The 13730-nt window shown below is 33.9% G+C and overlaps 1 protein-coding gene across 4 annotated transcripts in view; it reads right to left on the bottom strand.

The window, feature by feature from the left end:
• Positions 1–1962: 1962 nt before the first annotated feature.
• The window catches only part of MAP3K7 (mitogen-activated protein kinase kinase kinase 7), a 64764-nt gene continuing 52996 nt past the window's right edge, over positions 1963–13730 (bottom strand). For all 4 annotated transcript variants that reach the window (XM_015557687.1, XM_006778248.2, XM_006778246.2 and 1 more), the window contains 4 exons: positions 11291–11399; positions 6242–6303; positions 5460–5575; positions 1963–3683 (listed from right to left, as the gene is read on the bottom strand). In XM_015557687.1, the coding sequence (XP_015413173.1) occupies positions 3503–3683; positions 5460–5575; positions 6242–6303; positions 11291–11399 (468 nt within the window). In that variant the 3' untranslated portion in view covers positions 1963–3502. The remainder of the gene's footprint in view (positions 3684–5459; positions 5576–6241; positions 6304–11290; positions 11400–13730) is intronic.

The raw sequence follows: 13730 nt of genomic DNA, 5'->3' as shown, positions 1-13730 counted from the left end.
GAGAGAGAGAGAGAGAGGGAGGGAGAGAGAGAGAGAGAGAGAGAGAGAGAGACATCAATGTGAAAGAGAAACATTGATCAGTTGCCTCCCTTATGTGCTCCACCAGGATTGAATCTGCATAGGGATGATGCTTCAATCAACCAAGCCACTGGCCAGGCCAAGATTTTGTTCTTTATAATGGCCATTTATTGTTCCTATTTTTGATCATTTTTGTCTTCTCTTAAAGAAGGCCCTTTTTTTAATAAAACTGGTTGGTGGTAATGAACTTTAGCTTTTTCTTGTCTGGGAAGATCTTTATCTATCCTTTGATTCTAAATGATTGTTTTGCTGGGTAGAATAATCTTGGTTATAGGTCCTTGCTTTTCATCACTTTGAATATTTCATTCCAATCTGTTCTGGCATGCAAAGTTTCTGTTGAGAAATCAGCTGACAATCTTATGGGAGCTCCCTTGTAGGTAACTGGCTGCTTTTCTCTTGTTGCTTTTAAGATTTTCTCTTTGTCTTTAAGCCTTGGTATTTTAATTATAGATGTGTCATGCGAATGGGCTTTTTTGGGTTCATCTTGTTTAGGACTCTCTGTGCTTCCTGGACTTTTATAGTTATTCCCTTTACCAGGTTAGGGAAGTTTTCTGTCATTTTTTCAAACAGGTTTTCAATTTCTTGCTCTCTCTTTTCTCCTTCTGGCACCTCCAATGATACGAATGTTTTACCCTTGAAGGTGTCCTAAAAACTTACATTATCCTTACTTTTCTTTTTTCTCTTTGCTGTTTTGATTGGGTGTTTTCTGCTTCTTTATATTCCAAATTGCTGACTTGATTCTCTGCTTCATCTACTCTACTGTTGAAAACCTGTAAATTATTCTTCATTTTAGCTATTGCATCCTTCATTTCTGTCTGGTCCTTTTTTATGGTTTTCATTGCTTTTTATGTTGTTGAAATACTCTGAACTAAGTGTTTTTATGGTTGAGGAGTACTTCCCTTTAGATTAAAGCTTTGCTTTCTTTTCCTGGAGGTAAGAACAAAACATAATTCTGGCTTATTCAGAGACTGTTCATGAATTTCTTATATTGGGAGCTTTTAGCCACTTGTCTGTTATTTTCCCCAAAAAAACAAAACTAAACAAAAAACAAACAAACAAAAACAAAAAGCCCCAAGGATTAGAATTAATACTAAAACCAGAATAAAAAAATTGGCTCATTGTTAACATCTCTTTGAAGGTTTGATGGCTAAGGACACTGATGAAACTGGCTGTGGATTTTAACAATCACTGAAATCCTTTTCTCTGATTATTGAAGATAATCAGGATTTACAAAGTATGAGCTTGGCAACACAACTACTTAAAAACCGAGTAAGGCTGAACTGCACCCAGGGTCCAGGAAGATTACAGTACTGAAAATCCCAGGAGCTTAATGTTAACGAACAGGCAAGTGTGCAAAAAGCCTTTTCTGTATTTGGCATCATACTTAAAACTATTATTTACTTCCATTTATCTATTCAGATATTTTTTATGAAGTGACTACATGTAACAATACTTATAAAAACTTTCGCCTTTAAATATGTGATGTAGAGAAAAAACACATTAATGACTAAGAAATAAAAAATCTATAATGCTAAATCCTAATAGAAAAGTCAAGCCTTAGTATGCCTACTTGCATAGCTCATGCTCTTCTCTGATAATCAAAAACATCCTTAAACACTGATTAGATCCCTTTTGGAGGAGTGACAAATATATATATAAACAGCAATGCTATGGTTGAGTTATGCTTTTCCTTAGTCTACAGTTATTTTCTGTGCCAATTTTATTTTACTATTAATATGTTGAAGCCCAATATTACTTCCAGCTAGGTAATCATATTATTTGGAAATAATAACCCTCCTTTTGTTTAAAAGAAGTGATGGTAGACATTTATTTATCAGAAACTTACTAACAGATTTTGAAGAGCTAAAAAATGACACAGTTTAATACAAACTGTCCTTTGCCTTTATTGCTTGTATACACAAAGATTACATTATAAAACTCAGTGGAAGGAGGAAAAAATAATGAAAGAAAAAGTTACCTGCTTTAGCATTTTTAAGAATAGTTTTGGTAACTTAGATCAACCTGCTAATCTTAAATAGAGCAAAACTACAGTACAATCACGATATAGTTTTAATAATCACATCAATTATACTTTCAATTTAAATTTTTTCTTAAAAAACATTAATGCTATAAAAATGAGGTTGATGACATTCTTATTTAAAAGACACCTTGTACTGGTATCAAAATATGACTTATTTTAATACCAACTGAAAAAATAGATCTTATATAGCCTATTATTTCAATGAAGTTTTATTATTATTTTTATTTCAAAACTGGTAGCAAAGTTACTGTTAACAATATAAATTTTCTCTCTTTTTAAGTGTTGGAATTTCCTTAAAAGTGTTGAAAGGCAACAGACATTCTAGGGTGGGCTTGCAAGAAAAATCAATTATTCTAATATCGATAAATAAGATACTTGATAAATTTATAATTACTCCTTTAATTTCTTACTAACATTTCCTGATTTTCTAGTTTTTAATGCATATCATATTGTAAAAGTATCTAAGTCCAAGCCTTTTCACTGGAGCAATTATTTCCATTTTCCATATTTCTCTTCAGTTTTTCAAATATATAGTAAAACAATCCAATAATCATTACAGGGAGGAATTATCATTTAAGTTGGATAGTGTTCATTTACCTTTTAATCTCATTGGAGAGATATTAACATTAGTCATAAAAGCTTTACAATTGCAACACGCATACATGCCACAGAATTAAAAATCTTTATACCTTATGAAGGGTTCCACTTTGTTTAACGTGTCCTAGTCAAATTTTCACCTAACGAAATATGCTTTTGTTAAGTACAGTAGCCACCACTTACCTTTAAATATTTTATGGATGAAACTAAGTTCAGTACTGATCCAAGGATGTTGGCATCAAAGCCTTCACTTTGACTATCCCTCAACGTATTGCATTTCTAAAATGCACCACCAATTATTCTAGATTTACCATACCCTGTCTTTAACTTCATATATAGCATCCTTTGGGGAAAAATTTTATTCATTTTTTTTTGAGATGAGATACAAGAACAGCATCATTCTTGAGGTTCCACCTCAAAAAAAAAAAAAAAAAAAGGTGTTTTGCACATAGCTAGTTTGATACCACCTGGTTTTGTTAGGCTAGCCTTCACACAAAGAACATGCATATACAGCCATGGCTCACGCATCTGTTTGGAAGTTGATTGAGAACTGCTGCTTATTCAAGTCATGGATGCCCCCATGTTACGCAAGGAGACAGTTGAACTGCATGTCCACCAGGAGAAAAGGAAAATAAACGATGAAACAAATGCAGCAAACATAGGCAGTTGGCATTCAGAACATGCCAAAAAGCTAACACTCATGATTGTCATTATAAAGGTTTTTGTTTCTTTTTTTTAAAAAAAAGTCTTTCTTTGCATATTTTAAAATTTAACAGTCCTAGAGAATCATGAAGTGCCTTGTCGTTTTTGCTGCTGACTTCTGATGACCTCTAGTTGTTTTTTGCATTGCTGGTAATAAGTAGAAAGGCTTTTGTTTTCATCTAAAAGCTTTTTATGTTCCTGTACCAGACGAGATGTATTTTGCTGGTCCTTTTCATCCTGGTCCAGTTCTGCAACTAGTTCTTGCCTAAAAACAAATACCAATAATAAGATATTCTCCATGATGGAAAAATTCATATCTTATAGCTAATGATGGAAGCTTAATGAATTATAACTTTTATTCTGGGTCTATCATTATACATCTTAGGTATACCACTCAAATAGATTTATGGGCTGGAATGGAAACTATCAATCACTCTTCTGGTATAAACATACAAATATCATAATTCTTTTAATAAGTAATGTACTTAGATAATTAGTGAAAACAGATAATATGGAATAATAAAAGTCTCAGAACATTTCAGTTGATAGCCTTTTTGTGAAGGAAGGAAGAGGAAAAAGCTGGGAAGGGTTTCATCTGACTACAGGAAAACAACACTTAAAGATTTTATAGTTTGCATCCCACTTTTATACTCATGTACTTATATTCTGAAGTCACAATTCTATTTAACTACAGAGCAAAGTGGTAGCCAGCAGAACATTTGCAAACTACTTAAAATAGACGCTATCAACTTAAATCTCTTACCTATTTTAAAATTGAGAACAATATAAAGTACCACTTCTAAATTGCATGTCTGCATTTTCAGGAAAGATCCTCAGTAGCCTAATAAACTTTTAAAAGTCCCTTTTATTTGGGGGATATTAAGTATTAGCTCCTGAAGCAAGGCTACTGAATATACCTCAAAATTAATGAAAAATCCTAAAAATGATTTCTGAGTAATATTTCTCAGTTAAAGTAAGTATTTAAATTGACTAAAATTATCATAGCTTTCACATTCTTCAATCTACTATTTGGTTTTTCCAGCACAGAACTTCTCTTTCAAATGATTAAAGTATGGAAAAAGTATAGATTAAACATGTGAAATAAGAAATACAGTTTATGCTAGTGAAATTACTAGTGTTTTTTTCCAACATAGGGCCTACTCGCTAAAATTTGTTAAAAATAACAGTGAATTAATAACACCAAAAAAAAAAAAAAAACAACAACCACCAAAACCCTGTTAATTATAAGCAAATCTTGGTTAAAAGCATTTAAAAATTAATGGGGCGTTCATTTTCACATATGACATATGGACAGGAAATTTTGTCCATTAAATCCAAAGTCTGTTAAATTGAGGTCTGCAAAATCGAGCGTTTACTGTATTAGGTTGAAATCACTTAAATCACTATTATCAGTAAATTGTGATGAAAACTATTTTTTTATTTTTCTTGGAAGTACAAACAGAAAACTTTCTACAGATTACTTCAGAAAACCAGATTATTTTTTGTTTGATGAAAATTAATAGAGGGAATCCTGTTACCATGTGTATATATAGTTTCCATGATTTTTTCCCTGCATTTCATTTTAGTTACCATCATAAATCAGCTTCAAAGGCATAGAATTTCATGCAAAGTAAAGATTTTTTTAAAACAAGAAATGCAAATAAAGTATTGTAAAAATTGTACTTTATGTTTCTAAGACAAAGCACAACTATTAGTAAATCAAATTATTTTACCTATACCTAAGAAAACAAATCTAAATAGCTTAACTTTATAACTCAGAGCATAAAACATGTTTATGTACCACCAGTTTACTTTCCTTTGTACTACTATAATATGATATAGTCAAAAGGATTGAGTTTTGCATGAAAAATAGCCAAAGGTGCTTAAATATAAACATATACAAAATCTCCAAGCTAGAAATATGCTTAATGATTAATTCTAAAAGTGATAAAGTTTTCATGTCTTTATTTAATATTGCACCTTACCATATTTCAAACTCAAAATACTGAGTTTTAATTTTTATTTATAAGAGATAACTTACTTTCTCTGTAGTAACAATGCAATTTCTGTTTGAACTTTCATATATTCTTGTGCCATTTTACAATGCTGTTCAAACACTGCCATAGATTCTTTGGAGTTTGGGCATGGTGCTAGAGGCTGAAAATAAATTTAAAAATGTTAAAACATAATTAAATCAAATCTCATCATCTAGCTAAGATGAGAATTAAAACAGTTACTGTGATGTATTATTTTTATAACACTCAAGTAATGATCTTTTAAAAATAAGTGTTCAACCATGCCCTAGAAAATCTGTGTCCTTTTGTCAGAGTTAACTCAAACTTACTTACACTTGCTGTTTTAACAGTTGTTCCCGAGAATCCTTAAAGCGTACTCTTAGGCTCAAGGCTTTATATTTCAGGTTGCCAAAAGGCATTATACCAAAAAACATCTGGTATAATGGAGACACTAAAGTGTATTATTTAGATATTTATCCACTATGAACACGACAATATATCACAAAATTTATTACATAGAAATGAGCTTATATGAATTTTATATTTTATTGCACTAAAATTAAAGAACAAAAAATTGCTATTCTTGGCAGTGTTAAAGATATGAGAGTATTTTAACATGACTGTTAGGATAAAAACATGATTTTGCCCATTTTAAATTTAATTAACTGAATCATTTATTTTAACAAGACGAAGGAGGTTAAATGAATATACAACGATAGAAAAACAAATGTCAGCTTTAAAGATAAATTCTTTAAATTTTTTGTAAGACAAAGCAAACACTGACTGAGAAAGTACAGGACTCCTTTACCTGTAGTTGGTGATCCAGTGTAAGATAGGCCATTGGGATAGAGTTATCTGATCCATTGGTATCTGTAATTCAAGCATGGATTTTATTTATTTTCTGTCATAAATTCTTTAAAACAAAAGCAGGAAAGCATGCATGAAATATTGTTTTTTTTTTTTCCCCTAAAGTAAATAACAGAAAAAAGTTATTACTGGCCCGGTGGGTGTGGCTCAGAGGTTGAGCGTTGACCTATGAACCAGGAGGTCACAGTTCAATTCCTGGTCAGGGCACATGCCCGGGTTGCGGGCTTGATCCCCAGTGAAGGACGTGCAGGAGACAATCGATCAATGATTCTCTCTCATCATTGATGTTTCTATCTCTCTTCCCCTCTCCCTTCCTCTCTGAAATAAAAATATTTTTTTAAAAGTTATTATTGGTAATGAAGAGTCTAGTTCTGAATTCTAAAGGTAAACTAAACAGAGGATATCCAATTACCAGATAATTAGAATGCAACCATACTCTCATACTTACAATTTAAGTTGGCTATAAGTTAAATAATATTAAAGCTCATAAGCCCTTGTTTAATTAAAAACAAAAAACAGGGATATACTAAAGTGCTGATCTTTTAAAAGTAAGAAAATCTGTGTCCTTTTGTCAGAGTTAATTTAGAACTTAAATTTACATTGCTGTTTTAACACTTTTGTGTTATACAGAACCATGAATACAGAACCCTTTATATTTTAATTCAGAATCATGCCTTTTACATTTGCAATTCAGTCTTCACAGACTTTACCTAATCAAACCCACATCTGCTTCTTTCCCTGATCATGCTAGGTTTACTATAAGGCTATGTCAACTCTGGCAACATTAGTGTTCCTTAATAGGGAAAAGGGGAAAGCAAGAGACACATTCTCTTCCAGTGGGTTACCTCCAATGTATATAGATTCTAGTGAGTCCCCAACCCTCCTAATGAGAATCACTGTGGAAAATGAAAAAGATTATTGATTGGGGGTATAGCACACGTAAGAAAATTATGGCTCAAAGTCATGCCCAAACTGTTAAATGGGTTAATTCAACCAGTCAAATTTTATCAAACTGTCTTAACAGATAGCTTTTGTTTGTATTTTAATAGAGGCAAATTGCCCTAACTACTTGCTTGAGAAGCATGGAATGGCCTCTTCCTGCCATTAATATTTAAATACAATTCCAGAAGCAGGCAGGATAACTGTGAAGTAAGATGGACTTTTCTATTTCAGAAGTAGCTGCTTTCCCACTGTTAGTAGAGAACAAATGAACTAAACAAGTGAGCTGTTCTTCAGCCCTTTTTCTGACAAGCAGCTGACTGAAAGAGTAGTGTGGATAAAGGCAAGGTCAGGGTAGCAGCAAGGCTCTGCATCCAATGCACGAAAAAACTTAAGAGTTTGATGGCTCAGTAACATCCTGACTTATTGTTGACCGGTACTCTAGTAGTTTTTTGTTTTGTTTTAAACTATTGAGAATGTGCTTGCAAATAACTCCAAAAGCTAAGCTACCAGACCAAATGATATAATGCATATAAGAAATACCATGCAATACTGGCATATGATAAGCACTCAACCCATAGTGGTTATTATTCTTGTTATTGATACTAAATAGAGAATAAGGAAGAGAGGGCATTTTAAAACACTCAAGTTTGTATTTCAGATTGAACAGTAATGTTTATTAAAGATAGAATAACAGTATTGCCTAGGAGAGCCTTATTTACCCTAATACAGTAAATATAAAAGTTTTTCTGAAATGGCTAAATGAGAAGTATAGTTAATTTGTTATCTTTCTGACCAACCATCTCCCTGTTCCCAACAGCTGTTTCAAAGTAGGCTCTCATGGAACACTACTTGCCACTAAGTTAAAATTGGTTAAAAATGATTTCTCCTTGCCCTGGCCAGTGTGGTTGGAATGCTGTCCTGTACACTGAAAGGTCACAGGTTCGATCCCCGGTCGGAATGAGTAGGAAAGGCAACCAATCTATGTTGCACTCTTGCATTGATGTCTCTCTCTCTAAAATCAATAAACAAGCCCTAGCTGGTTTGGCTCAGTGGATAGAGCGTTGGCCTACAGACTGAAGGGTCCTGGATTCGATTCCGGTCAAGGGCACATGCCTGGATTGTGGGCTCCATCCCCAGTGGGGACGTGCAGGAGGCAACTGATTAATGATTCTCTCTCATTCCATCTCTCTATCCATCTACCTTCCTTTCTGAAATCAATATATATTAAAATCAGTAAACATATCCCTGGGTGAGAATTAAAAAATAAATTAAAAAAATAATAAATGATTTCCTCTTGACTTTATAGGAACAACTGTCTTGAAAGTTTTTCAATTTAACACTCCTTTACTCATTCTTAAATCTTTGATACTTGAGGTATCTTATTAATCAGTACCCTCTATCTGTGTTTCAGAATTAAGTATAGTATGTCAATGTTTCATAATATTCTGGGAGTAGAAAAAAGTCCAAGTATTTATTCAAACAATTAAAGCCCTTCAATGGTGGGAACTTAAGGTCCTTTGTTAGATATTAGTTTTTCTCTAAACCAAGAAGTGAGATTTCACTTTCTCACTTATACACAAACTGAACTTTAGTTTTTAGTGTCTAATAGTAATAACTGATTATAAGACAACGAAGAGATATTCCATGAGAGTTTGTTCTTTAATGTTTCAATTGCTAATCAAATTTAATCTTGTTTCCAGAATGTGGAGACTCACATTTCTTTGGTTAAATTAGGCCAAAATATATGTTCTGGCTCTTCGAACACAATACTTATAACCCATTTCATATTCTCTAAGAAGGTATTCCCTTCATGTGGAGTATTGTCTTCTTTCTGCTTTATGATTAAAGAATAAGTCTCACAATTTTACAAAATGTTGCAGATGACACCAGGTTTTACCTAATTGATTTTAGCTATTAAAATTCTCAGCTGGCACTACAAATTTAGTGGTTTATTACATGTCATGACTACTTTACTTTTATATGTCTGCATCATGACACTCTAATCAGATTGTAATAATGGGCCATGTCTTATACTTCTATCTTGGCCAAGTTCTAAACCCAGGAGAAACTCTCCAGTGAGTTTTCCCAAGTTCTGTGGCTTCCTCTACTAGGCCCAGGCAACTCTCTCACTATACATTTATCTTTTTTATTTTTTTAATCTTTATTATGTTATAAATATAAACCCAGAAACCCACAAGCACTCATTATGTACGATGATTATTAAATCATTCTGCTCTTTATTTTTCTCTGGAAAAATACATAGAACGCTTTCCCATTTAAATAATAATAATAAAAGAATTAATTAGGTTGTTTTAACTTATGTATGCACTTCTAATTTTTTCCTGAATCAGTGAACCTTCAAAGAAAAAGGGTTTTATCTACCTCTTCCCTGCAATTTATTATATTAGCTTGGTTAGCAATACTTTTCTTAGAAACTGTGCAAAGCTTAACTTTATTAATTATAAATTTAAAGCAGAGCCTCACCTTCTAAAATTGCATTCAACATTATTTAAAAATGATAACCACACATATGTAATAATTTCAAGGCAAAGAAAAAAATCAGTTAATATAACAAGTTGGACCTATGTACGATTTCCAGCTATTGATATTTTGTGGTACTTTAGGTTCCAGAAAAGAAAAAAAATGAGATGGGGGTTGGAAGGGTGGGAGAGCACATGAAATGGAAACACAGCAGTTAAGTGAGATGGACCTAAGAGAATTTGATTTTATCCTCATGTTGAGTTTAGTCCAGGCTGAAGTCAGGAGGCCTGCCATGTGGAGTCCCAGATTTAGGCAAATGCTGTAATGTTAGGGAGAGTACTCCCTCACTGAGGATTTAGGAACCAAAAAGAGCTATTACGTAACTGTCAATGATCAAATCTGTCAAGAGCATTTCCCTGCCTGCCTCTGAGCAAAAGCACGTCATGATGAATTCTGCACATGTGCCGAGTAGTGGTAAATGTTTTGAGCAATCCTAGATTGGATTGTGCTAGGGGTGAAACTTAGAAGAGTTTTTGCTACCGCTAAATTTAAACTTACTAAAACTAGAGAGTACACCCCTGGCTAAAGATAGTTCTATCTTACATGACACAGAGAAAGGACACTCAACTAATTTTTTAAATTATAAATTTGACTAAACCAAGCCAAATATTTATAAATACTTACAAGCAGTATTTTAGTTTGTAAATTCAGAGAGCTGACTTTTTAATTTCAATTTAATTGCCACTATTAATAACATAGTTGATTTTATATAAAATCCCAAATGGTTTAATTTTCCAAGGTCTAAGAGATTGTTGTTTGTTCTCTGGCATCATAACATATAAATAATTTTTATAGGAGCATACTGCTGAGTATTTATCAACGTATTCTTCTAGTGCAGAGGAAAAGTTAATTCCACTATGACATATAATTTTCTGCTTGCCCATAATGAAACTATTCTATCACTAGATTTTAATACTAATATTTTGACCAGTTAAGTTATTCATGTTAGGGAGTTTTAATAACTCTTAACAGACTTTTAAAGGCCCATTTAACAGACTATATAACCAAAATGAAGTTTCCCTATTATTTAAAATTGATTCAAAAGGTCACAATCAGAAATTTTTTCTAAGGTACCTGGTATATTTAAAACAAAAGGCTGAGATGAAGATGATTATTTTTACCGTTCTGCTGAATTTAGGGTTTTAGCAGATAATGACTTTACTACTATCATCCAGTAGAATGGATCATAATAGGACAATAACAGACTAAAGTATCAAGAATACGATATCTCCTATTTGGGAAAACCCCAAACAAACCATCTTCAAAATACATGTTTAGTATCTGGGTGAAAAAAAATGCAAGGGCTAATGGTCTCTGTCTCAGTACTCAAAAAGACATTTTTAAGTTTATTACTAAATATTTTTTTATTAATATGAAAATCTAAACTATTGTATAATGCCTGCCTTCATTCTGTTGTGTCATTACAATTACCGTGATGACACAACTAAATGAACATAAACATGGTAAATTCCACTTCATAATTAAAATGAGAAAATAAACTGGTCACCTGTGGAATCATCAGGGGTCCATGGATGACTTCGAGCTGACTTTTCTGAGGTTGGTCCTGAGGTAGTAGTGATCATTCTGATGCTAGGACTGGATGACCTACTGCTCACCTATAGGAAAAAGTTACAGGAGATTTATTTATTTTCTAAATGACAAGAAAAAAATTTCCATTATAAGGCAAAGGACAGAATTGCATTTTTATCAGTAGAGGTCCCAAAACACTTGCAAAAAACCCCCAAAACACCTCAAATCCTCTACACACACAATATATATACACACACATCCTAAACACTTGATCACTAATGGCCTAAAGTGTTTGTTTTGACTGCCTGCTGCACCCAGAGGACCAGGTGTAAAATCTTGGGCCTTTGTAGGGTGGGAGTAAAGCTGGAGTACCTTCATGCTTAAAGCCAAAAGCCAAGAAAGGCTTTACACTCAGGGAAAGAAGGAACTAGGAAAAATAAATCTATCCTACGAAAGAAGATAAGCAAATTTGTGGCTCTGGGTGTAGGGGAGAAAATGTATTCACTGTGAATCTGCAAAAAGTTTCCAGAATTGATGAAGATATAACAAATCCCAACCATAACAAATCCCGAGAAAAAAAAATAAGAGAAAATTTACAATACTGAGTTAAACATGGGGCAAATTATAATCAAGTTCTAGAAAACAAAGACAAATAGAAAAGAGTAAAAAGCAGCATAGAGAAAAGATAGATTACCTATAAAAAAAATACCAGTTAGATTCTTAATAGCAACCAGAAGAAATTAGAATTATCTTCAAAATTCTAAAATAAAAATAACTGAGAACCAGAATTGTTTAGCCAACAAAAATGTGAAGAATAAGGTCAGAATAACATTCTCAGATGAGCAAAAACAGAGTCTAGCATTCATAGACTCTTACCATAAGTTTTCTATAACTTTCCATAAGACTCTTTCCATAAGTTCTTCAGGGAGAAGAAAAATGTTTCCCTAATGGAAGGGCCAAATTGAAATGAGGATTATTGGTAAACACAAGTATGAATCCATACACCAAAAATATTAAACAATGAAAACAATGATTAATTTATAGAAATACAAAATAAATAAATAATATGGTACTAAAACCTGAATAATAATAATAGAATCAGCAAGAGGAACATAAATTTAAAAATACTTATATTGTTCAGGATGAGGGTGAAGATATTAACTTTAGGTTGGGCATGAATGTTAAAATTTCACAGGTAATTACTAAAAGTAATAATATACCTAACTCTCCAATCAGAGAGAAAGAATGGAATACGAAATATACTATTGAATTCAAAAGATGGCAGAAAAGGAGATAAAAAAAATAAAGCACAAAATGAGAGAACAGTAATCATCTATCTATATTAAACCCTAATATGCCAATCGACTGAATGGCAGAATGACCTGCGAATGACCGGTAGGCGGGGGCGGGGCTTGCCAGCAGGCGGTTCCAGGCCACCAGTCAAGGTGGGTGCCAGCGGGGGCCTCCCGATTGCCCCACAGATCAGCCTTGATTGCCGGCCAGGCTTAGGGACCTACCGCTGCATGAATTTCAAGCACCGGGCCTCTAGTAATAAATATAAATGAATTATATTCTCCAGTTAGTTATTTAAAAAATCAGATTATCAGGCTAGATTAAATGCTGTGTAAGCAGACATATCTAAGTCACAGAGATAGAGAAAACAAAAGGTTAAAGAATAAAACAAGATAACTAGGCAAAAACTACCCAAAATAAGGTTATATAGCTACTAGAGGTCCGGTGCACAAAATTTGTGCACAGAAGGGGGGGGGGGGTCGCTCAGCCAGGCCTGTACCCTCTCACAATCTGGGACCCCTTGGGGGATGTCCAACTGCCGGTTTAGGCCCACTCGCCTGCCTACCTGATCACCCCTCTGTCTGCCTGCCTGATCTCCCCTAACTGCTCGCCTGCCTGCCTGATTGCCCCTAACCGCCTTTACCTGCCTGCCTGGTCGCCCCTAACCACTCGCCTGCTCGCCTGACTTGCCTGCTTGCTTGATCGCCCCTAACTGCTCACCTGCCTGCCTGATCACCCCAACTGCCTCTGCCTTGGCCCCCACCATGGCACCTTCATCCAGAATGACATCAGAAAGGTCGTTCAGCTGTCCGGTCTAATTAGCATATTATGCTTTCATTATTGTAGGTATTAATATCACAGAGAATATATTTTAGAGCATAAAAAATTACTAGGGCCCTAGCTAGTTTGGCTCAGTGGACAGAGCATCAGCCTGCAGATTGAAGGGTCTCAGGTTTGATTCTGGTCAAGGGCATGTACCTTGGTTTCGGGCACATCCCCAGTAGAGAATGTGCAGAAAGCAGCTGAATTGATGTTTCTCTCTCATCGACGTTTCTAACTCTCTATCCCTCTCCCTTCCTTTCTGTAAAAAATCAATAAAAAATATATATTTTTAAAAAACAACA

The sequence above is a fragment of the Myotis davidii genome, unplaced genomic scaffold (genome assembly GCF_000327345.1).
Source record: "Myotis davidii unplaced genomic scaffold, ASM32734v1 scaffold269, whole genome shotgun sequence".
Taxonomy (NCBI): Eukaryota; Metazoa; Chordata; class Mammalia; order Chiroptera; family Vespertilionidae; genus Myotis; species Myotis davidii.
The sequence above is the reverse complement of the archived record's forward strand: the minus strand, read 5'-3'. Positions and strand labels throughout refer to the sequence as shown.